We start from the raw sequence: 25,759 nt of genomic DNA, 5'->3' as shown, positions 1-25,759 counted from the left end.
TGTGTGTTGATTTATTACTATGGATGAGACTTGGATTTGCCATTACATACTAGAATCCAAACAGCAGTCAAAGCAGTGGACAGAAGCCGGTTGTTCAGTGCAAAAGAAGACAAAGTCAGTTCCATCAGTGGGAAAAATCATGGCATCGATGTTTTGGGATGCTAAAGGCATTTTGTTTATTGATTATCTTGAAAAGGGTAAAACAATAACCGGGGAATATATATGTTCTATATTTGCCCCCAAACTGCTACATCTGTTAGTTTAAGTGCAAAATCAAATTATGAAATGGTTATTATTTCAAGTTTTAAAATTTAAGAAACTTATACTTCACCCTACCAACACTACTAATAGCCTTTCATTGGCAGGGATCATAGTAAAAAATAAATAAATAAAATTATAAATGTTCATAAGAAGAAATGCATACTTGTATTATTATTTTTATAGCTTTTAAACAACTAGTCATTGATATCTCCCCCTTTCTCATTATTATGAAGTCATTACATATATTAAAAGGTTGCTTTCCCCCTTTGTCTAGATCAGTGTTGTCCAACCTCTATAAAGCCATTGCTAAGTTGGTTAAGAGCTACATGGCAGGTTGCAAATTTTATATATTTATAAGATGATGAAAATATAAAGATATCCTAATTAAGCTATTAAACCTTTAAGCTCTTTTAATTATTATTAGAGCAGTTGAAATTTAAAATTTGAAAAAAAAAAAAAAAAAAAACAGTTCATGAGAGCACTATGGTCAATGAACTTGCCTCCGCATGTATGCACATTAATAATTACATGGATGTGAAGTGTCCATTGAAGTTAATATAATCTTTGGATACTATTGAAATAACATGGATATGAAGCTTATGTTTTTGATATATTTTGTGTAGCCATTTGTGTGATTAAACTCTAATAAAAGTTGTTGCTTGTCGACTTTGCTTATAATTGAAAGTTAAGGTAATTATTTACAAGTAGTCATATATTGATTTTTATATATGTCATCACAGAAAGCCTCTTCCACATATATGTATACTTCTAATTTGATTAATTTTTAATCCCAAAATCTTTTCTCCACTGGGTATTTCCCAGTGGAGAAAAGTTTGATCAGAGACTGAAATGGAATAGGTTTAATCTCTTTGAAGTTCATATAATTCCATTTGATAAGTGGAGGTTGTGCATTTGATATCAACATTCAGTGGATTGCTGAACAGACATATACTTGGTTTGAATTCATCAAATTGTTCATCAGAATTCTTAATAAATATTGAGCTAAGAAAAAAAAGTATTTTACTTTAAAATCTATTTCAGAGTATTCATGAAAAAGATCCTTGCAAAATTCAAAGTGAGTTGAACTATCTCTTTACATATTTGATTTTAATAGTGGCAGCTTGTTACAAAAACAGCTATATTATTATTATTATTTGTCACCTCCAGGGTGTTTAAAGACTCATCGAGGGATAACTCTATCTCCACCACTCACAATCCACCAACTGACCACAACTGCACCAACACTATCTATCGCCAACCACCACCACCACTAGTATTTCCACAGACAATCACAAACATCCATGCCTATGGTGGGATTCGAACCCGCAGCCTTTTGTGCTGGGGAGCAAATACGCTAACCACTTATCCACTTATAACATATAACCACTAATCATATTAGCATTGGAGAGGGTGCTAGTGAGCCAAGCGCTGTGGACGTGTCTAAGAAGAGCTCCTGATTGAGATAAGTTATTCTAGGAATAATTAAGTATATATGTGTAATTGTTTGAGTAAGAGCGGCTGTAAATGTTGTGCGCTACCGATATTATTAGTGTGGGGGATTTACTTGCCTAAACTTAATTACGAAATCATTATTATTAGACCTAGTAACCTGCAGGGGGAAAAAAAAATGGCGGCGGCATTGTCATTCCATGATTTTAATTTAGATTTCAGTCATTTCGTTAAGTGTGAGGTCTGTTATATGTATTCCTTCGATTACATAAATGATTTGTGGATGTTTAGCGTGGATGGAAGAAGGGTGTGTGTGCGAAGTGTGACCTGAACGAGGAACTGATGAATGCAAATATGAAATTGATGACAGAAAGTGTTAGTAACGAGAATATTGTGGGAAACATGAGTGCACATTTGAAAGAGAAGGATGGTGAGTAAGAGAGGTGAAAAAATGTTAAAAAATGAGTAAAAAAGAAAAAGAGCGATTTGAAAACCGTAATGAATGTTAAAAGAGATGAAAGTGAGGCGAGAGTGGTAGAAGGAAACGAAATTGAGAGAACGAATGAAACTAGAAATGGCATGTTGCAGAAATCGAAAGTGAAAAAAAATTGAAAGAATGAATGATAGTGAAAAAAGAATGAATGTTGGCGAAAGTTGGATGCATGTTAGACCAAAAGTACAGAACCAAAGAAAGATAAATGAGAGTGAAAGTGAGAAGAATGATAGCGAAAGTTGGACGTATGTTGGACCAAAAGTACGGAAACAAAGAAGGATGAATGAGAGCGAAAGTGAGAAGAGGCGGTCAAGAGTTGGAAAGTTAGAAAGAATTAATGATAGAGGGAATGTGTTGCAAGATTCAGAAGTTGAATTGGATGGGATGAGGCAAGAAATGAAATGGATGCGGAATGAAATTAAGAAAATTCAGGTCAAAACTATTAAAATAAATCATGATGACATGAAAGAGTTAACGAAAAATGAGCAAGTGGCATTGTGTGGTGACTCCATTATTAAAGGTGTGCTAGAGGATTAGAATGCACAAGGTATGTTTTCCAGGCGGTAAAATGAGTAGAGTGATTGAGACATTGGATATGAGGTAGGAGCGAGCAAAAGAGTTAATAGTATTAATTGGTACAAATGATTTGAGAGAGAGGACAAAGAGCATGTCTGAATGGATATCAGGAGGCTGCTTGGAAGGATAAAAGAGAATACTGTGACAAGAAGGGTAGTCAGTGTGTTGCCTAGGTATGACTGTGGTGAAATGAGGTGGAGAGCAAGGATTATGAATGATATGCTGGCTGAAATGTGTGAGGAGATGGGAGTACAGTTTGTTAATGTGTGGAATGAGTTTGAGGGACGCAGTGAGCTGTATGGGAGCGATGGACTGCATTTGAGTGTTTATGGTGTGAGTTGCTTGGAGAGACTGCTGCTGGAAGGTAGAGAAGTGAATAGAGAGAATGAATCAGATCGAGAGGGAAGTGATGTGGAAGAGTAGGAGAGTAAGACAGTAAATATTGAAGAAGTGGATATGAATGGGAAAGTGAGTGGTATGAATATAGAAAATGAGAGAATGGATGTGCAAGAGGAGCAGGGAAACAGGGAGGCTCAGGGCGGACAGGGGTACACAGCATGAGAAAGGTGGATGTTCCAAGAGGAGGTGTGAGAGCATGTGTAGGCAGGAATGGAATGGGATGACCAGGGATCAAGAGGAAACAGTTGGAATTGAAAAGGGTTCTAAAATGAAGAAGTAGAAAGGGAAATTGCTCCAGTCTAGCATGGAGAGATCACATCGAGTGAGTGGTATCAGTGGAACTAGCTGTAGATCCAGAAATGAGCTGTTGTGTTTGTATACCAATGCTAGAAGTATAAGAAACAAGGCAGATGAAATGGTTGTACTAATTGCGTCTGTTCACCCAAAGATTGTCAGAATAATTGAGACATGGTTGGAAGAGGATGACATCCTGACAGGAATAGAGATGGAAAGGTATGATGTATTTCATGAGGATAGAAGGGGTAAAAACGGAGGGGTAGTGCTATTGATGATAGAGAAAGAGTTATGTCCATACAAAGTAGAGATGCAAGACAGAAATAGTGCCAATGGTTTTGAGGCAGTATGGTGTGCGATAGAGGTGAATGGAATCAAATAATACTTGGTGGGATGTTGTTATAGACCAGGTAATGTGGATGGTGGTGATAGTGAAGTGTATAGTCAAATTAGCCAAGCAAATAAGAAAAGGGTGATCATTATGGATGATTTTAATTACGGCAATATAGACTGGAATGATGAGATAGCAACTGGAAGTGAAGAAAATGAGTTTCTTGAGTTTTTGAGGGATAACTACCTTAGACAGTATGTAACAGAGGGCACACGAGGATTAAGGGTCTTGGATTTGGTCATCTCATCAGAGGATGTAATTATAAATGAGGTGTCAAATCATCTACCAATTGGTGAGAGTGACCATGAGGTGATTACCTGGGTGGTTGCCAGCAGTGCGAGGACCCCTGTGAGAAAAGGGTATATGTGGAACTACAAGGGGGGGGGTGATTATGAAGAGCTCAGGAGACAGCTTGCAGGTGTAGCATGGAATGAGGAGTTAGCTGGAAAAGACATCAATGCAGCTTGTGGGATTTTCAAAAATTATCTAGCGGATGCAGTGTCTAAATGTATTCCAGCTAACTCCTCATTCCATGCTACACCTGCAAGCTGTCTCCTGAGCTCTTCATAATCACCCCCCCTTGTAGTGGGGGGGGTGATTATGAAGAGCTCAGGATTATGGACAGCATTGTGGAGGCAGCATAAAAGAAGTGGAAATAACCAATTTCATGAGGTCTACAAAGACCAGGCAAGTAGGGTGACTTGGTTGGTGAGAGTAGCTAAAGAGAGGTATGAACAGCAGTTAGCTAATGAAGCCAAAAAGAATCCTAGGGAGTTCTTTTGATATGTAGCCAGCAAATGAAAGAATGATTATGGAATGATGACATTGATTGGAGAAAATGATATAAAGGCAGCTATTGCAGAATGTGTGCTGGAAATACTTAATGAGCAGGTCATAAAGATCTTTCAATCTTGTGAATGTGACTGCATGGAGAGATTGAGAGCAGTTGATGATGGAGAGGAGAGACTGACTGTAAATGAGCAAGACTGACTGTAAATGAGCAATAAGGCTGTGGGACTTGATAATATATCACTGCGTGTTCTGAAGGAAAGTGCCAGAGAGTTGACACCTGCCTTGACATATTTTTTTAATACGAGTCTTGCACTTGGTCAAGTTCCTAAAGAGTGGAAGGAGGGCAAGATTGTGCCACTTCATAAAGGAGGTGATCGAACTCAAGCATCAAACTATAGGCCTATCTGTGTGTCAGGTGTTGTGGTTAAGTTGTTGGAGAAGCTTGTGAGAACTAGGATCCAGAGTTGGCTAGACAACAATGGTCTAATCTTTGATGAACAGCATGCATTTGCTAAAGGGAGGTCATGTTTTAGTAACTTCTTACTTACTTACTTATTACAATAAAGTGACTGCTTCCTTGGACAGAGGTGAAGGATACATATAATATACTTGGATTTCACAAAAGCTTTTGATAGAGTACCTCATGATAAGTTGACAGTCAAACTAGAGCAGATGGGGTTGGATGTTAGATTAGTGCATTGGATTGGAGACTGGCTATCTGATAGGTATCAACAAGTTGTGTATGGGGGTGCGATATCCAGGAAAAGGAAAGTCACTAGTGGAGTGCCTCGGGGGGGCTGTTTTAGTGCCATTACTATTTAACTTGTTTATTAATGATATTGGCGAAGATGTGGATGGAGATATTCAGTTTTTTGCAGATGATGCAAAGTTGGGACGAACCATAAAGAGTAGTGAAGATGTTGTGGCCTTGCAAGAAGACTTGAATAAATTGAGTGATTGGGCACGGAAATGGGGATGTGAGTTCACTGTTGCAAAATGTAAGGTTTTAAAATTTGGAAAACAAAGTTGGGATGCAAAATTTATGCTTGGTGAGAATATATTGCTGCAGGTAGAGGAAATAAAAGATCTGGGGGTGATAGTGAATAAGGATCTAAAATTTAGAGGACACATCACCAAAATTGTGAAGACAACACAAAGGCTTCTGGGAATGATGCGGAGGACACTGACTAAGGCGACTGACTAAGGTAGTTTCTGACCTCTGGAATGTTGAGTATGAGGAAAGATTGAGAAGATGTAATTTGCAGAGTCTGGTGGGGAGGAGGAAGAGGGGAGATATGATAGAGACCTACAAATTGGTAAGGGGTTGTTATAAGATCAATGGTGGAGAAGTTCTACAGGGAATAGTGGGAGATCAGGGAGAACTAGAGGTCATCCCTGGAAACTGTATAAAGAGGGTGTGAGTAGGGGAGTGAGAGGCAAGTTTTTTTCGTGCAGAGTTGTAAATGATTGGAATGCCTCACCTGAGAGTGTGGTGTCTGCAAGGAGTTTGAGTGTGTTTAAGGCTTGGTATGATGCGATGTGTGTGTGTGATAAAAGGACCTCCCAGATGAGTCTTTGACTCCATGAGGTCTTGGGGAAATAATAATAATAATATATGATTGTGTAGATCACAGATATTTCCTTTGCAGAGGTTTTAACACTTTCATTGCCAAGCTGAAAATTGGAAGTTCGTGTGGTGGCCAAATTTTTTTATTTTTTTATTTAGTTAGCGACGTCCACGCAATAACTCATGATCAGCCGTTTGGTGAGAACTTGCATCACGTGATTGCGCGATATCGTTCATTGCCAAGCTGAAAATTGGAATTTCGTGTGGTGGCCAAATTTTTTTTATTTTTTTTTATTTAGTTAGCAACGTCAACGCGATAACGCGTGATCGGCCTTTTGGTGAGAACTCACATCGCGCGATTGGCAATGAACGTGTTAATGCATTCGTATGCTGCACATCAGTTAGGAAAATGAGTGAGCTAAGGAAAGTGACATCATGGAGACTTTTAGTTAGATAGTAACTTGAGTTTTTTTGGTCAAATTTATTTTTAAACTGAGTTATACCAACTAGTTTCGCCAACTTTGGCTGTTGGCTTCATCAGGGTAAAGGTTGTATAAAAAAATAAGAACACTTAAATGCTAAAAACTGCTAACACTAAAACCATAAAATGAGCCAAATACAATTGCATTTTATAAAAGCAGAAGAACACATACATCACATGCATAGCGCGTGTATGATCTACTAGTAGTTATGTAGGAACGTTCTGTAGTTAACTGCAAAATTTAATTCTGGCATGTTGAAAGATCTAATGAGCATCTTCCAGATCTCAGGCAGAATCAATCCTAGGTTTCTATTATGGTTTTGTTCTGAACGGAGAACTATTGTGGCTTCTTTTATAATTCGGGAGCGGAAGTCTTCCTTTAAATAGAGCATTGAGCTTTTATTCCATTCTATAACATGGTTAGTTCTAGCAAAATGAAAGGCTAACCCCAATTTGTCATCTCTATTATTATTGATGTCTCCTACATGTCCCTTCTTCTGATTTCAAAACTTCTTGAAGTCTGGCCAATGTAGTTCATGCTGCACGAGAAGGGGATGTTGTAAACTCCGGCATATTTAGAAAATGGATGGCTGTCTTTCGAAGTTCGCAAAAATTGGCGAATGGTCTGTGCAGGTTTAAAAGTCACTCTTATTCCATGCGGCTTGAGGAGTCTGGCAATCTTAATGGAAATTGTCTCCACAAAAGGAATCACTATGGTAGAATTATAATGTATATCTTCAGGTTGTCTTTGTGTGTGTGTGTGGGGGGGGGGTCACAGAAAAGAATCTTGTGGATCAATTTTCTAGGATAGCCATTCTTTGTAAGGTTATTTGATATAAGGGACAGTTCATCTTGGAGGTCTTTATCATGTGTTGTAATGAGAAAGGCTCTATTTTTTAGCATGTGTACAGTGCTAAGTTTCTGAGAAATATGGTGTGAAGAAATGAAGTGCAAGTATCTACCTGTATTGGTGGGTTTACATTTACCACATTGGCCAGACTTCAAGAAGTTTTGAAATCAGGAAGAAGGAACACATAGGAGACGTCAATAATAATAGAGAAGACAAATCGGGGTTAGCCTTTCATTTTGCTAGGACTAACCATGTTATTCAATGGGATAAAAGCTCAGTGCCCTATTTAGAGGACTTCTGCTCCCAAATTATAAAAGAAGCCACAACAGTTCTCCATTCAGAACAAAAAAACCTTAATAGAAACCAAAGATTGATTCTGCCCGAGATCTGGAAGACCGTCATTAGATCTTTCAACATGCCAGAATTAAATTTTGCTGCCAACTACAGAACATTCCTACATAACAACTAGTAGATCATACATGCGCTATGCGTGTGATGTATGCGTTCTTCTGCTTTTATAAAATGCAATTGTATTCGGCGCATTTTATGGTTTTAGTGTTAACAGTTCTTAGCATTTGAGTGTTCTTTTTTTTTTTTATACATCTTTTATCCTGATGAAGCCAACATCCAAAGTTGGCGAAACTAGTTGGTATAACTTAGTTTTAAAATAAATTTGACCAAAAATAACCATATTATCATCAGAGATTTATCTCCTTTTATTGGAAGAAATTTATGTCTCTACAGCTCTGTCTGAAGTTTGAAAAATCTCACTAAACATTTTCCAGCACTCAACTGCGATTCCAGTTGTCTAAAAGCAAGTCACCATATCTTGCATCGAGTTCATCTATGCATAAAGAGCCCATTTTCCACTCCTAATTAAATTTATTTTCGCTTTCTTGTCCATTGTATTAGATAGTCCCAGCAAAGACCCACATAATGCCTCCGTAGTGCAATTGGAAGAACGACGGTACATTGCACCCTTCGATTGGAATAGGCCTAAGTTCGATTCTCGTCGCGACGGGAGGAATCTTTATCTGGACGATTTCAATCGAAGGTGAGTTAGCCAATCTCATACGGAGGTAGCAGGGTTTTTTCTCCCGGAAACTCGGGTTTTTCATCCCGCATACAGACAAATCGGCCTTTCAGAACACATGCAATTTACAGACAAAAAATACTATTTGTGGTAGTGGTGGAGGAGGTGGGCGGTAGATGGCGTTGATAGAGATGATTCATAGTATAGGTTCGGTGTAGTGGTTGAGACAGTTGTAGGTAGGTGTCCTCCCGCGATGAGTCTTCGGACTCCTTGGAGGTATCAGGAATTATAATAATAATAATAATAATAATAATATTTGCTTGTTGGCGTATAAATCATTGAAATGATTTATATGCCAAAAATATAATTAAAATTTAGTTATATTTTTGGTAAACCAGCAAACTTGATTTTCTCCAGTCATGCCATATATATATATATATACAGAGTTGCAGTCAGTAATGAGGGATGATGTGCACAGTTTTTTATTTATTATTATTATTTATGTTTTTGCAATGAAATAAATATTAGATATTTATTTTAAAAAAAGTAAGATTATAGACTTATAATCATGCACTGTTGGTTGATACAACTCAGGCAGAATATTCTATTAGAAGAATAAAATAAGGAAGAATATTCAGAAATGAAATTTGGTGAATGAGCTAAGAAAAGTTATTTATTAGATCAGTAATGCGTTTTATTAATTCCAATAAAAAGAGAGAAATTTTTTTATTGAAAAAATTTAACTATTTATCTCTTCAACTCTTTCTGAAATTTGAAAAAGTTTGCTAAATGTTTTCCAGCACTCAAGCATTATTTCCTGATTGTAAAAGCAAGTCACTATATTTGGCATCCAGTTGATCTATGCATAAAGAGTGCATTTCAATTGGAGTAACAAGGAACTATGTACACATTTTTTTTTTTTTTTTGCAATGAAATAAATATTAGACATTTTTAGTAAGATTATAGACATATAATTGTATAAGGCAGAATGTATGTTGTATTAGAAGTGATAAAATAAGGAAGAAAATTCAGAAATTAAATTTGGTTTATTCTTCATTTGGATGGCCACAATATTTCATTCTACAGACTTGGCCCCCAGGGCCACCATTTGAACAGCACTGATTTAGATTATTTAAAAAAAAAAAAAAAAAAAAAAACTATTCTAAGGTTTGCCATCTTTTTTTGTCTAGGTAATTTTAATGCTCTGATCAGATGTTGGAAGCTGGGTTGCTTATTGTTCCAATATCAGTTAATCACAGAAGAATATTATAACAATGTGGAAAGTTATCTTTTCATATTCTTATGAAATAATTATTGAAATCAAATAAGAAAAAATACAAAAATGTTGCAGTTCTATATTTCAGTATATGTGGTTGCAGGATTACAATTCTACAGTTTCATTTATTCCACCTACATGAATCTCTTTTTTTATCACATTTGTTTTAATGTATATAGTATTAGTTTCTGCCTACCATTTTTTTTTCTTGTTTTTTGGCACATGAGACCAGTATTAGTTTAATATTGTAAGATAGAATAGCCTAAATATTTTATAAGGTAGTATAATTTACTACCTATAATCATAATTTATTATTTAGTATAAGGTACTGTGTAGTACCAAGGCACTATTTACTGTTTATTATTCTCATTAATATCTGACCTCCATGGAGTCAGACTCATCGTGAGAGGTACACACTATTGCACACAATTCTCATCAATCGTGCTTTTAAACTGATTTAATGTGTCTACATTCACAACACACTCAAGCAATGCATTCCACTTACCAACCACTCTCCATGCAAAAAACCTGCTTCTCACACACCCTCCTTATACAGTTTTCAGCGATGGCCTCTTGTTAACCCCCCCCCCTCCCATTCTGTGAAAAATCTCTTCCATGTCAATCTGATAACTCCTGACTAGCTTTAATGTCTTAATCATATCCTCCCTCTTCCTATTAATGAGGCTTTGCAATTTACATTCTTCTAATCTGTTCTTGTACTTTACATTCCAAAGACCACCTTTGTGAATCTTCTCTGGACCCTTTCAACATATCCTCATCATCATGAAAATCTGGAAACCAAATCTGTGCACAATAATCCAAATGAGTCTTCATCAAGGCCTTATGTGATGTGACGTCTTCACAACTTGTACAATGTAGTCACTGGATTGTGCGTCCTTCTCCACTACCACTCCTAGATCTCTCATCTCCTTGCTTCCTTTAAAGTTTTCCCCACCAAGTGTATACTTTGCATCTCATCGTTGCTTACCAAATCTCAAAACCTTACATTTTGCAACATTGAACTGTTTGTTCCACTTACCTGCCCATTCTTGCAATCAATTCAAGTCCTCTTGTAATGCCATCACACCTGCTTGACTCCGCATTGCTCTCCCCAATTTTGCATCATCTGCAAACAGCTGCACTATTTAAGTCCATCCCAATATAATTAATATACAAATTGAACAACAATGGTCCCAAAACTAACCTTTGTAACACACCTTCCTCTTTCGGGATACTGTATCCCCCATATACAACTTTCTAATATTTATCTGACAGCCACTCACTGATCCAACCTCAAAAGTCTGTTATCCAATCCAATCTGTTTCAATTTATTTAATAGGCATTCTGTCAAAAGCTTTTGCAAAATCCAAGTACACCATTGTATATGCATCTCTCCTGTCCAAGGTATTTGTCACCTTTTTATAGTACATAAGTTTGTAAAACATGATCTCCCTTTTAACAAACCCATGCTGATAACCACAGGGAATACTGCTGTTATCAACCCATTTCTGTATCCTGCTTCTCACCAATCTCTCTGGTACCTTCACAACTCCAGATATACAGATTGGTCTATAATTTGAAGCCACAGCCTTATCATTACCTTTATGCAGTGGAACAATTTTATCTTCTTTCCACTCCCTTGTAACTTGTGCTGTTGTAAGACTATTATTAAACAGACATGCCAGTTCTCTGGATTATTTCCTTAAGATGCATAGTGATATGTCATCAAATCCTATCACCTTATTGATATTAAAGTTATTTATTTCCTCAAATACCTTCTCACTCACAATTTGGCCATCTTCTATGTCCTCTAGACTTAAGTTCCTCATGATTCCACCCTGATAATGATGAAACACCCTTATAAATTCTGAATAACTCAACAATGTCTTCTGCAGCAATTATCATTTTCATCCATTAACATCATCTTATTATAATCATCTTTTCTTCTACTTTCCATATATCTAAAAAAACTATGGGCTTTCTTCACCTGATTTGTCAATTTCTGCTCATACTGCACTTTTGTTTTCCTTAATGAGTCACTCTCCTGGCTTGCTCTTTATACTCTTCATTTAACTGATTATTATCATTAATATAAGATATTAACATTTAGTATAAGGTAATATAATTGTAAGGTTAAGAAAGGTGTTTGATGCCAAGATGGCAGGAAAGAGGACCAGAGGAAGACCAACGTCTGGGCAGATTGATTCAGTCAGAAGTGCCTTAGAAGCACAAAATGTTAGATATGACAATACAGTAATCCCTCAATTAATGTGTCATTTTTTTTCGATACCCAAATTCTATTAGTGTGCCTATATACATCTTAAAAATAAATGTTACACATTTTAAAAATTTTCTATCTATATATTTTTATGGCTAACTATTTTAAAAAATAGTTAGACATAACTATTTCACTAACTAGAATGAAATAATTTAGTTACCTATTTAAAACATTTTACAAAGTTATTTTTAATGACCTACTACACTACTTTCATGTACACTATGTATACTATGTTCCAAAATTTACCACCAATATTTATGTCGTCTAGTATAGTACACCCACAGATTCGAGACCCTTCGACTTCTGCGCATGTCACAAAAAGGAGAATCCATTCCAATAATAGGGTAATCAATCAGTCTTCTGGGATGAGTTGTTTATTATTACATGTTGAAAAATTAACTTCTCTTTTATGATCATTGTAGTTTTTAAGGTGGTAACTATTTTGCTTGTATAACAGTTGGGAAATTTCATCTATAAAGCACGTGATTTCGCATGTTGGTGACCGATTCGTACATCCTTCATTTCTTTCTCCCCTTCAGCATGAATTGACTATTCTTGGCACCAAGACAAGTGAAGCTGTACAAAAGTGTGGGCTTACTATAATTACATAGTGCTTTGATGGTCTTATCTTGTGCCTCCTTTGCAATGTTATATGAGTGTGTTTTCCTTTTTTTTATTTTAAAGTATTTTCCCAAGCTTTAATCATGAGTAAAAGAATTAGTGAGCAATTGATTATGTATAATTTACTAAATTTAAATTTCCCTTTTTAGGCTTTAGTCCATGTTTCAACAACTTATTGCAACTGATTGAGAAGAAGTAGATGAAATAATTTATCCACCCCCCCCTGTTGCACCACAAAAAGGTGGATGTGTGAAAAAGATTCGATGCTGAAGAGAGAAGCAGTAAAATTTGTAGAAGAGGCAATAGGGCCATACCGTCGGTTGTATGAAAAAAAGAAACAAAATGCCCTCCAAACTATGTTAACTCAATTCTTGGTTAAAAAGTAGAATAATGAAATTTATATTCTGAATATGTTTTATGTGTTTCAGCTTCATGGTTTTCCTTTAACTAGGCCCTGAGACATACCTTAATTTTTTTATAAAAAAATTAAGGTTAAAAAAAGAAATTCGAGGAACGAATTATACTGTTTCCCATAGGTTATTATGTAATATATATATTCGATTAGTGCATTTTCGATTAATGTGTCTGTTTTAAAGAACGCATTAGGTGCACTAATAGAGGGATTGCTGTATTGGAGTGCTCACAAGTAATAGATTGATTTCGAGGAAAATTGTTGATAGGAGATTAGTAATAATGTAAACTTAATCATGTAGTGCTGTCAGTAACCTGAACACCCCTTGGGGTACATATCAGGAAATTGATTATGTATAATTTACTGAATTTAAATTTCCCTTTTTAGGCTTTAGTCCATGTTTCAACAGCTTATTGCAACTGTGATCGAGAAGAAGTAGATGAAATAATTTATCCACCCCCTGTTGCACCACAAAAAATTATTGATATTATTGAGTAAGTAGCCATATATTTTTATTTATGATCTATTTTTGTATGCTTACATAAAGCTGGATTATTAATTACATTCGTTTTTCATAGCTTTCATGGAGCCTGTGACATATTCATAGTTCTGCCCTGGATTTTTCCCAGTGGATGTGTTGATTGAATGGTTTCATGTATGCAGCAAAATAATGTGAAAGATTTATGAACTGTTAGTGAATGAAATGAAAAAAAGCATTAATGTATGTGAAAAGTGTAATGATGGGTTAGAGCATTTCAAAATAGGAGCTAGTGCTATCGGGTAGTGCTAGTAAAAATAAATGAAATAAATAAAAAATTGCATGGAAATGTTTAGTCATGATAACAAAGGGAATGGAGTGGAAAAACTTAAGCAACAATTGATGAAAATGAAAAGTGAGATGAAGCATCCTGGAAGGGATTAAACATCTAAAGAAGAGATTGATTGATATGGATGAGGTTAGTATTAAAAGAATCAAAGAATAATTGTATAGCATTGTATGGGGACTCAAATAGGAACATTGAAACAATTAATCAGTTATTTGCAGAGAAAGAAAGAGCATGCATCAGAATTAGTGTAGCTGTGGACATGAATGACTTGATTGGGGAAAAAAAAAGGAATTTTGATAGAGACTTGAGGAAGTTCTTGAAGGAGATAAGGGATAAGTGTTGTTGGGAAAGTCATGAGTGTGTTACCCAGATATGACAGTAGTGAGTTGAAAAGGAAAGCAGTGCTAATGAATAGCAAGATGGCTGAGTTGTGTGAGGCAAAGGTGGAGGGGATTCAGTTTGTGAATCTGTTGAGTGAATTTGAGCAGAATGATTTAAGGTTGATGGATTGCATTTGAATGGGTTTGGCATTTAGAAAACCTATTATTTGCTGAAAAGGCACAGAATCAAGAAGCTAATGTAGCTAATGATCAAAGTGTGTTTGTGAATCAGGATCGCACAGACAAGCAGGTTGTACAGGAGGAGGAGGAAGATTGATATGAGGTTCAGGATTTGATTGCAGCAGGACAGGGTGATGGAATGCATAAAAGTGAGGATGAGGCAGATATGAATGTGATCCAGAGTCAGGATCAGGGAAACGGTATTGGCTAAAGAGAGAGGCTAGAGTAGAGAATGTTGATTTTGGAAGAATTTCCTCAAAGATGGGAATTGTTATGTTTGTATACAAATGTAATGAGTATTCAAAATAAGAGAGCTGAGCTTGTTGCATTCATTTAGTATGCCCAAAGATAATCTGTATAAGTGAAACTTGGTTGTCTGAGGATGAATAGAAATGGAAGGATATACAATTTTCTGGAAGGATAGGAAGGCGAAAAGAGGAGGCAGTACTGTTAATGATTGCGGAGGAATTGTTTGTAAAGTATGGAAGTTGATAATACATGTACAGACTTTGAATTTGTGTGGTATGAAGTTCAAATTAACAGACTAGTATATCTAGTCTGTTAATTTTAGAGAATACCGATTGGGAAATATTTAGACAAATTGGTTCGGCATGTAAGAAGAGGGTGATCCTGATGAGAAACTTTAATTACAGGAATATAGAATGGAAGGAGGAGATGGTGTGCAGGAATAAGGAGAATAAATTTGTTGAATTTCGTAGGGATAAATATCTTAAGCCGCATGTGATTGAAGCAACTAGAAGCTTGAATGTTTTTTGGATTCAGTGATAACTTCACAAGATGTAGTTGTTAATAAGGTGTTGACTGCCACCAGTTAGTAAAAGTGATTATGAGGTACTTGTTTGGGAAGTGATGAAACAAAAACCATTACTGCCAAAAAAAAGGCTAAATGTGGAATTATAGCCTTTTTTGGCATAATATAATGGGAAGCCCTGTAGTCACCATATCAATGCTTTGAGTAGATGAACTGTGCAGAAAAGATGTTGACAGTGCATGGAAATTCATAAGGTAATGTTTGGCACAAGCAATGTATAACTACATACCAAGAGTTAGCGATCAGATCCATGAGAAGTATAAAGTGTAAGCTAGGAAGGTGACAAGCATGGTAAACAAAGAAAATATGCAGTATGAGAGGAGATTGGCTGATCAGGCCAAGGTTAATTCAAGGGAATTGTGCAATATGGCAGTAAAGTCCATAAAGTATGGAAGTTGATAATGCATGTACAGACTTTGAATTTGTGTGATATGAAGTTGAAATTAACAGACTAGTATATCTAGTCTGTTAATTTTAGAGAATATCGATTGTGAAATATTTAGACAAATTGATTCGGCATGTAAAAAGAGGGTGATCCTGATGAGAAATTCCACTGTATCACTTGCAATGTGATACAGTGGAATTATTGAATGAGCACTTCATGAGTATATATCATACTGGTGTAAATGATGCTGTGCAATGTGTAGATGAGAGGCAAGTATTATGAAAATTGGATGTGAAAGAATCAGGTGTTGATAGGGTTAGATGTTAATATGGCTGTCAGAATGAATTACATAACATATTTGAAAGGGATGTGCACAACAGTTAGTAATATCCAAAACTAAAATATTTTGTAGGATTTGATATGATGAAATTTTTTTTTTTTTTGCCTAACTAGAGTGTGCAGAACTATGTATCATCCCCAGAAATTGAGATTCTTATTAGGAAAGGTTTTGGGACTAGATTTTTCACTTGGAGAGTAATGGAATGGATTGCTAGATTTTATTGTAAGTGCTTTGTTGGTGAATGCATTCAGGGGGGGGTAAGTTATTGCTCTGGATAGTTTGCATCTCCCTTATGAATCTTTCAACTCCATGAAGAATTCCATCCAGTCATGATGAAGTTTATTATTGATCTGTAGCTTCTTACTATCCAGGTGTATTTTGGACAAGATTTGTGTGGGAAGAATGTGTTTATAACTTTAAAATTATTATAAATTGCATAATCTCAGTATTTTTCCATATTATGTTATTTACCATGTATATTAATGATTCAGTTCACTTTATTAATACAGTAGCATTTAAGTCTTACCAGGTATTCAGACTTATTTACTTATTTTCGTTAATGTTACTCAACCCGTTATCAAAATTAGTAAGGATTTTATACGGAAAATTTTTGCATCTCTGTTAAGTCTATCATGGATTCAACATAAGGTTAAAAAAATACATAATTAACTACAAATGTTTACTAAAGCTGGTGTGAAATAAATGTGCACTGTTTTTATATTATTTGCTTTAATTTTGCAGATGGATGAATGAGGATCTTTTAACTACAATGACCCCCTATTTGATTAAAGGTAGACCAAATACCTACACATACACCAAAGCATTAGCAGAAACACTATTAGTTGAAGAAAGTGGAAGTCTTCCTGTGGCTATAGTAAGACCTTCTATTGTCACTGCTGCCTGGAAAGAACCTTTACCTGTAAGTGGTTTCTGTATGATAAAATAAAACATGGTTATTAGATATAGTTTCTTATCTTAATCAGATAACACATTAATGCTTTACATATAGTATTAACCACTATGACCAGTTGAAAAAAAATTGTTATCTAGTAATGGTCAATTTATTCATTAAATATATTGAATATGAATATGTTTGCAAGATTTTTGAACTCATAATTATTACTTGATAAATAGCCGTTGGAGCCATTTAGATGGAGTGACATTCAAAAACTAACTAGAAATAAAATTTTCTCCAAATTTTGAGTATGTTAATATAACTTTTTTGGTAATTTCCTATCAACAAGTTTCCTCCAAATTAGTCTTTTATCTGTCAAGACTCCAATATTATTAGATCTTATATTTCTCTCTCTAAGGCACTTTTTTACTCTATTATCAGTTCTCCTGATTTTTATCTTCTTCTGGATATTTTTCCTACCATTCTGGTAAAGAACACTTGTCTTGCTAACCTTCCCTTCTCCATTCTGTTTAAGTGACCATACCACCTGAAACTCTAAAGCTCAACTTCTTAGAGTCTGTTCCATCCCCAAGAAGGATGACTTCAACGTCCACAACTCATATTGGCTTCCCTTCTCCAGTTTCACCGATCAAGCAGGCAGGAATGCCAAGGTCTTTGCCATTAGCAATGACCTAATACAGATCATCAGTATCCCTGTCAGAATACCAAACAACCCTGTCCGATTTGACAACACACTTGGCCTCTTCCAACAGCAAGTTCTTCTTCCAAGTATACTATGAATGTCGGTTTTCCTTTTAGTAACTCAGATCACGACCTCATACAAGTCTCTTTTGCCACAGAACAACTTTCACTCACCAGTTCTCAGTCTTAAGTCCTTTGGCACTACAAGGGTGCCAAATGGAAACAATCTCTGTGACTTCTATTCCTCCTTCCTCTGGTCTCCGACTACTGCTTCAGTTCTTCTGATCCAAACACCTGTTCAGACTGAAGAACAGAAGCCTCACAGGAATAAAGGCTTTCATTCCTTATTCCACTCCAAATTCTCAGCCACCATCAGCTTTGGTTCTCAGAAAAGTGTGCCAAAGCAGTAAAAAAAAAAAAAAAAAAAAAAAAAAAATTTGCATCTCACAAATGGCTCAAGAGACCAAAGCTCCAGCTGCTTACTCTGCCTATACTGAAGCTCCCAACAACTACAAAAATCATCACCAAATCCACATCAGCCTTTGAAATGGCTAAATAGCAGTTGCTCCTTCTGGTCCCTTGCCAAGGCCAATGAATGCAACTTTTGCCCACCCAGTTTCCATTACTCTCACATTCAGATAGTACTGTGGTTACTTCACCCTAAGCATATGGCTGACTTACTGGCATCACTCTTCTCTTCCAATTCCTGCATTGATGATGGAAAACTATAGGTGCACTCACCCATAGTCTTCTGCCATAAAGAAATCCGAAGCATCCTTAACATGAACACAAAGAAGGCATCTGATCCTGACAGTATTCCATCTATCCTGTATCACCTCCTCACTCTATCATATTCAACTGGCATCTACCTTACAACATAGAAACAGGCCCGCATCCATCCCATTCTAAAAAAAAAAGGTGATAAAAGTGAACCAGTGAACTACCATCCAATTGCTTCACTCCTGTTCTCTTTAAAATTATAGAGAAGGTCATCAATAGCCAACTCTTGAACCACTTAGATACCTACCAAGTAATTAGTGACCAGCAGTACAGATTCTGCCACTCCCAATTTACAGCTGAATTTCTTGCTTTCACCACCCCACCTCTGGACTCTGGACTCATGTGGTTGCCCTGAACATTTCAGATGCCTTTGAAATGTTGAGGGCAACCTGAAGAAAAATAATTAAAACTTGTTTTTATTATTTTCCTTCACTTCTCTGAAGACTGCTCCCAGTCGAAATAGTCCATACATCATAATTTTTTAATATTTTTTGTTCATTAATTTTTCATGGAAGTTCATTATGTCATACAGTATGTATTCTCTGTTTTTAAAAAACTTTTCATATATCTTTATTTTATTCCCTTCTGGTAAAAAAAAAAAAAAAATTCCATGCTTTTGGATCTACTTTAAGCTTTTAAATTCATATTCTAAATTATTATTCTTGTGAGTTCATCTCCTCTGATAATTTATTATCCTTTTAAGAGTTTGGGTTATGAGTTTATATCTACCAATGTTGTTCTACCAAAATTATATCCCAAAAATTTTAAAATCAACAAATGAGATACACAGATCTTCCCTAAGGTATGTTTAAAAACATATTTCATGTTATCACTTTTTTAATATATGGCTGAATAATATATCATTTATGTTTTAATATTTAATCACAGGAATAACCAGTTTTCTAAACCAGGTTTGCCTCATAAAAATATAGGCATATTTGCTTTATTGTATTGATTTACATTTTAGAGGAGCAACAGGAAAAATTTTCAGAAAGATAGCATCTATAGTAAATGTATTTTCATTTGCATTATGAAATGCAAATCCTTGTTTGAAATTTCTGAAACATCTGATCCTATTTGTGCATTAAAATCTCTGCCTATGATGTCAAGATTGTGTTGGAACAGTATGGATGTAGTCTTAAAACTTGCCATAGAAAACATTCTTGGAATTTTCATTTGGAGTCTCAGTAAGGACATGGGTACAAGTAATGGGTTTGGTTTAAAGCTATGGCTATTATTCTGTCATAGACAATGGAGATAGGTGAGATGTAGCTGTAGATTATTTTATTGACTAGGATTCGGATTTCTCCATTACTAGATCTGCTGATACATGCTAGTACAATGAGTAGGTTTCTCCAGAGCTGATTTGAGTGCTAACTTATGGGATTTCTTGAAGGCGCTCACTGACAGACTTCATATGTTCTCTTTGCAAAAATGGAATGAAAGTTTTACAATAGTTTTCTGTATTTCTAGTTATCTCATAATCAGTAAAATATCCACATATCAGATGATTAGCCCTCTATGCAGAAATCTTTAGATTTCTGCATAGAGGGCTAATCGTTAAATCGTTAGACTAATGTCTAAATCAAAGAAATCTTTGATTTAGACATTAGTCTAACAAACCTCGGCAGCATTATGTCAGAAACAGGAGAATACTGACCAAGAGAGAGAGAGATGAGTAGTCTGATCGAGGGTGAAGATAATGAGCAGAATGTGGATGAAAAAATAAAAGTAGAGTGTATGGTAAGTTTGAAATATTGTGAAGTTTTCAGAGATGATATTACGTGGGAGGATGAATGGTGAATAAGAGTAGGTGGTTTGCAGAGAGAGAGAGAGAGAGAGAGAGAGAGAAAGTTCACTAAAAGAGGAAATGGAATGTTTTGGGAAGTTGAGAAGCATTAAAGAAGAGAATAGATGACTGGAAATGGTGAATCCAAAGTGAATCAGAGTAGGAATGAGTGAGAGTTTTGGGAATGATAGGAGAACCAGAGTAAAAGAGAGGGAATGAAAAAAATGTGAGTGTGCTGGAACCAGGTATAAAGAGATGACAAGGCAACGGTTAGTAGAGGAACAAAGAAAGTGTAGTATTAGAGGAGAGAGAGTGAGGGATGCAAGGAAGAAACAGTGGTAAGAGATGTGTGAAGACTGTGATCTGTAGTGTGCAAGATAGAATGTCTGAGGAGTGTTTGCCTGGAGGAATGATAGCGTAACTGTGGCAGTTAAGCAAGGTGAAAAAGGTGGATGAGATGATTGTGATGGTAGGCACGAATTGGCTTGAGAGGCAGTGTGAATCAGGTGGCAAGAGATCTGAAGTTCATGCTTGAGGGCATATGGAAGAAGACAGAGAGGAAAAATAGTATGTCTGTGTTGCTCAGGTATGATAATGCAGAACTGCAGAGAAGAGCATCAATAATGAATAGTATAATAGCCAGAATGCATAAAAAGAGAGGGCTGGAATACATGGCTGCTTGGAGGGCATTTGAGAACAGAAAGGAACTGTATGCTTGAGACCGCTTGCATTTGAATGAGGAAGGACGTAGACATCTGGAGAGAATGCTGTTCTTCGAACAACTGTGTGTCAATGTAGAGAAACTAGAATTATTAGGGTGGATGATAGGAGTGGCCTTTTGTGCAAATAGGTGCTTGGAAGAAGGGGGAATAAGGTAATGCTGAATCCAGTGGAGGAGATAATAATAGGTATAGAAATGGTGATAATGTCTTGATTCTGTATACTAATGCCAGGAGTATCTGGAATAAAAGAGATAAATTGGTGATGTAAAGAATTAGTGGACAAATCTCTGATCCCAAAGATTAAACAATCTTTGAGATCAGAGATTTAATACTGACAGTAATAGAAGTAGCAGGGTATAGCATTTTTTGACAGGATAGAAAGGGAAAATGCAGTGGCAGATTGCTGCTTATAAGTGACTTATGTTCTCTCAGAGTGGAGGATTTGGAGGGCAGTGGAACTAATGGTTTTGAAAGCATATGGTGTGAGGTGGTGGGCAGGACAGAATATTTAGTAGGGTGTTGCTACAAGCCAGGGAGAATAGAGGGTGAAGAGCAGGAGATGTTTAGACATTTGAAATTTATATTCCTATAAATTGGGAAGAGGAAATTGCATGTGGTGATAGTAGTAGTAAGCGAATGGAATTTCTGGAATTATTGAGGGACTAATGTCTGAGGAGGCAGCATGTAGTAGAAGGAACATGAGGTTCAAGACTTTTAGATTTGGTCATTGCATCAGAAGAGCTGATTATAACTGAGATGACATCTTTGCCCTCAGTTGGAGAGAGAGTGACCATGTGGTTTTGACTTGGAAGATGAATAGACATACAGGATCATCAAAGAGAAAGGAATGTATGCGGGATTATAAGGCAGGTAGTTATAATAGTCTCAGATAGGCAGGGTGAGATATCATCGGTGCTTAGGAACTTGTGAAGGAATATTTATTAGTAGCAATAGCTGCTAATGAATAGTCCTTGTGAGTGAAGAAGAAAACACAATTTTGTGTAAAGTGGATGACAATATCAAATGAGAACTGCAGGTAAAAAAGAGGTTCTGGAAGAGATATAAGGAGAGAGGGGGGTGGAGAGTAGATGCATGAAGAATATAAGACTCAGGGTAGGAAAGTGATTAGTATGATAAGGCTAAAGTGGAATATGAGAAGAGATTATCCCTGAGATTCAAAGAAAATTCTAAGGAATTTTTTAGCTATGGCCAGTAGGAGTAGAAGTTATTGTAAAAGAATAAAAATGGGAATAGTTACTGATGCAAAGGACATGGTGGAGTGTAATAAATTTAGTTTAATTCTTTATCCAAGTGTAAGCAAACAAAGTTTGCACCTGAAGTATCTGAAGTACCCAGAGGTGGTGATACTAAGGTGGAAGCAATGGAGAAGTCATATTTACCTATACGAGTTGCCAAAAGGTGTCTCACCTTATTACTCTGAATTTAGAGAAAGATGTCGGAATTTTTTTTTTCCACTTGGGTCTGGCTCCTACTGATGAGACCTCAATAAAGGTTGAAACTGGTCTGGGTAGTGGCCCTTCCCTTAACGCATAGTATTATACATGTCTGCAAGGAGATGTGCTTTGCATTATGGGAGATACTGAGACAAGGAGTGATGACAGCTTGGTCCACCTTTACCACAAGTTGCCTCAGTCCTGAAGATACTTCAGGCACAAACTTTGTTTGCTTACACTTGGATAAAGGATTAAGCTAAATTTATTATAGTCTAACCAAGTGGGGGAAAAAACTTCCAACATAGTGGAGTGGTTCAATGAATAATTTATTGAGGTATTTCATGCTGGAGAAGTAGGTTTTAATATTAAAGGAATAGGGCTGATTCGAGGTATAGAAGTGTAAGAAGAGAGTGTGTTTCAAATACTGAGTACTCTGGATGTTGATAAAGCAATGGGACTGAATGGGATTTTGCCACAGGATTTGAGAGAATGTGCTAAAGAACTGACAGCTCTGTTGACCTGACCTTTAAATGAAAGTCTGGCCATGGAAAAGGTACCTAAGGAGTGGGAGGAGGGTAAGATAGTGCCATTTTTATCCAACACTGTCATTCTTTTACAATCATTTCTCCTTCTACTAGCCATAGCTAAAAAATTCCTTTGGATTTTCTTTAAGGTGTGGTAGCAGACTGGAAGTGTCGAAATATAGACCAGTTTGTATTTCATCAGTAGTTGTTAAGATCTTGGAGAAATCACTGAGGGATCATTTACAGTGTTGGGCTGATGAGGGTAATGTTATCTGTGAGAGTTGGCATTTGTTAAGGGGCACTCTTGTTTTAATAATATGATTGCCTTTTATAATAGTGACAAGAGTGGTTGATGAGGGAAAGGCATATTCTGCCATTTTTTTATTTTGATAAGGACTTGATCTAGTAAAGTTCAGGTTGTTCATTTCTTCATGCCAGTGAGATCTTCTGCCATCATTCAAGGACCTTAAGGGGGGGGGGGGGGGTAGTATCTAGATCATTCTGTTGTTCATACTCTGCCAAAAAGAATACTACTTTCAGTTGACCAACATGGTGTGTAGATTTTTCTGAAGCCTCTCAAGATGTGTTTCTCATATGCTATGAGAAATTTGGTTGATCTTTCATAATTATCGACTGTAGGTGTAATTATATTGTTGTTTTTTTAATGAATTCAGTAAAATTTGGCCAGCTTGCTTTCCTGAGATTCTATTGGTGTATTGGGAAGCTGTTTATTCTGGGGATTGAGTCCTACATTCATCAGGCAGGTTCTGTGCTGGCCATGAGGACAGTCTTGATAGATTAAGGTGAAAGTGGGTTTATCTCCTTCCATATCAGTTGGAGTAGAACAGAGGTCAGGGGTTGTCTCTGATCTCTCTTCCAGATTTAAAGGTTCTAGGTTGCTCGCTGTCATAGATGAGATGTGGAGGTTGTTTGCTAATCCAGCTGTCAATTGCAGGCCTGGTTGTCATCATTATTGTATCCCCATATTCCATGCGAGTTTATCTCCAAGGATGATGCCAGGATGGACTGACTGAGGAAGTACAGGGCTAGGCCAGTCAAGTAGAGGAAGCCTATGTACATTGTAGAATGAGAAGTTGTCCAGCTGGATACCAACCAGAAAAAAAAAAAAAAGTCACTTTGTAAATGGTCCAGAGATTTGGAGGTTGCCAGGCAATGTCTTTCATCCAGGAATGGTAATATTTCCTTGTGGAGTGTGGTGAGTTTCTTGTAGGGCAACAATGTCTACTTTGTGCCTGGTAAGAATATTAATATCTCTAATTTTGATCTAGTGAATCCCTCAATATTGAACTGGAGGATATTCAGGCAATTCCTGATGTTCATGTTTGATTGTATTCATTCATTTTTAAGGTGATTGAAATCATTTGGAAACTAGTGGACTTTCTGAATGTTCCATCCATACCTAAGCTATGGATGCGAACCTTGTTGACCCAGGCAATGTTCAAGCAGGTATGTCCACTTTGATACTGTGTGCTCATTTCTTGTAGTGTCCAGGATACCATAGTTGACTTTTGGACCTTGAAGGTGAGGTATTAAAAGTTGCTACTTCCTAGCTACAGGCTACCATCAATTCCCAAAACAGAGGCCATTCCTGACTGCAACAGATACCTGTGCAGCCACTGTGGTTTATCTTCAGGTACCCTCCTCTGGGGCATGTGTGTTTAAAGGATTCTGTTGCATTTGAGAGACCTTGCCAAAGTCTGTTCCACCATCCCTGATGGATACTGTTGGTCCTGGACGGCTTATTTGTGAAGTTCTTATCTCACAGCTGCCCTCCATATCTGGAGGGGGGGGTGATCCACTATCTGCTACCTGTGGACCCATCTAGTTGAAGTCAGCTCTGCAACCAGAATCTTTATAAAGGGAAAAGGTAGTAATTAAAAAAAAATATGCAGAAAAAATAATCAGTATATAGATCCTGCAAAAAAAAAAAAAAAGGTAGTCATTGGACAATAAGGTATAATGATTAAAGAAGAATTATAATATGATATTGTTAGGATGGAGAGGGGAGGGGGGGAAGATAACAGAAAAGTTTGTGTATCTACCCAGCCATGTGGGTAGATTTCTATAAACTGTCTTCTAGTGTCTACTGTTTTTTTTTTCTCCTGTTACTGTTTTTTCTGTTGTGAACTGGATTCTGGATACTAGATTGAGGTGGGGAAGGAAAGAGTATAATGTATGCACCATAAAAAAAAGATTTAAGAGTAGAAGTATCAGAAGCATGTTTTTCAAAATGCTCCATTTCTCAGTTTTGATTTAAAGTTGTCCCCCCCCCTCCCCCTAAAAATAGTGATAATATTATCTGATGCGACATATTCTGAAATCATTCACTATACTAAAATTTTCTGAAACTTTTTTTAGGGTTGGATTGACAACTTCAATGGTCCAACTGGACTTATTGTTGCTGTAAGTATTTTTTTATTCATGGATATTTTTGTATTTAAAATTTTGTTTCAAAACCATTTCTTATATAATTTTTTTTTTTCTTCATCAGACAAGTAAAGGTATTCTACGCTCAATGCACTGCTTTTCCTCAGGTGCTGCTGATCTTATTCCTGTAGATGTTGTGATTAATCTAGTAATAGCAGTTGCTTGGTACACTGCTGCATACAGGTTGGTTTCCATTTTACTAAAGCTACTCCACTGTGGTTTAAAGATAATTTTTAATAATTGATTTAAATCATGAAATCAGTAACTTATTGGGATATTTGCTATAGAGTAATAACAAAAATTTGATTCAGGAGTCATTTAATAATAG

At 36.4% G+C, this 25,759-nt stretch overlaps 1 protein-coding gene across 4 annotated transcripts in view; it reads left to right on the top strand.

Annotated features, from left to right (window-relative positions):
* The window catches only part of LOC150105891 (putative fatty acyl-CoA reductase CG5065), a 337,145-nt gene that overhangs the window by 250,214 nt on the left and 61,172 nt on the right, over nucleotides 1-25,759 (top strand). For all 4 annotated transcript variants that reach the window (XM_090394385.1, XM_090394387.1, XM_090394386.1 and 1 more), the window contains 4 exons: nucleotides 13,561-13,667; nucleotides 16,859-17,036; nucleotides 25,363-25,407; nucleotides 25,496-25,614. In XM_090394385.1, coding sequence (XP_090250511.1) covers nucleotides 13,561-13,667; nucleotides 16,859-17,036; nucleotides 25,363-25,407; nucleotides 25,496-25,614 — 449 coding nt within the window. The remainder of the gene's footprint in view (nucleotides 1-13,560; nucleotides 13,668-16,858; nucleotides 17,037-25,362; nucleotides 25,408-25,495; nucleotides 25,615-25,759) is intronic.

The sequence above is a fragment of the Typopeltis vanoorti genome, chromosome 6 (genome assembly GCF_054136105.1).
Source record: "Typopeltis vanoorti isolate ZY-2024b chromosome 6, IOZ_Tvanoo_1.0, whole genome shotgun sequence".
In the NCBI taxonomy this organism is placed as follows: Eukaryota; Metazoa; Arthropoda; class Arachnida; order Uropygi; family Thelyphonidae; genus Typopeltis; species Typopeltis vanoorti.
This window is presented reverse-complemented; position numbering and strand designations above follow the sequence as displayed.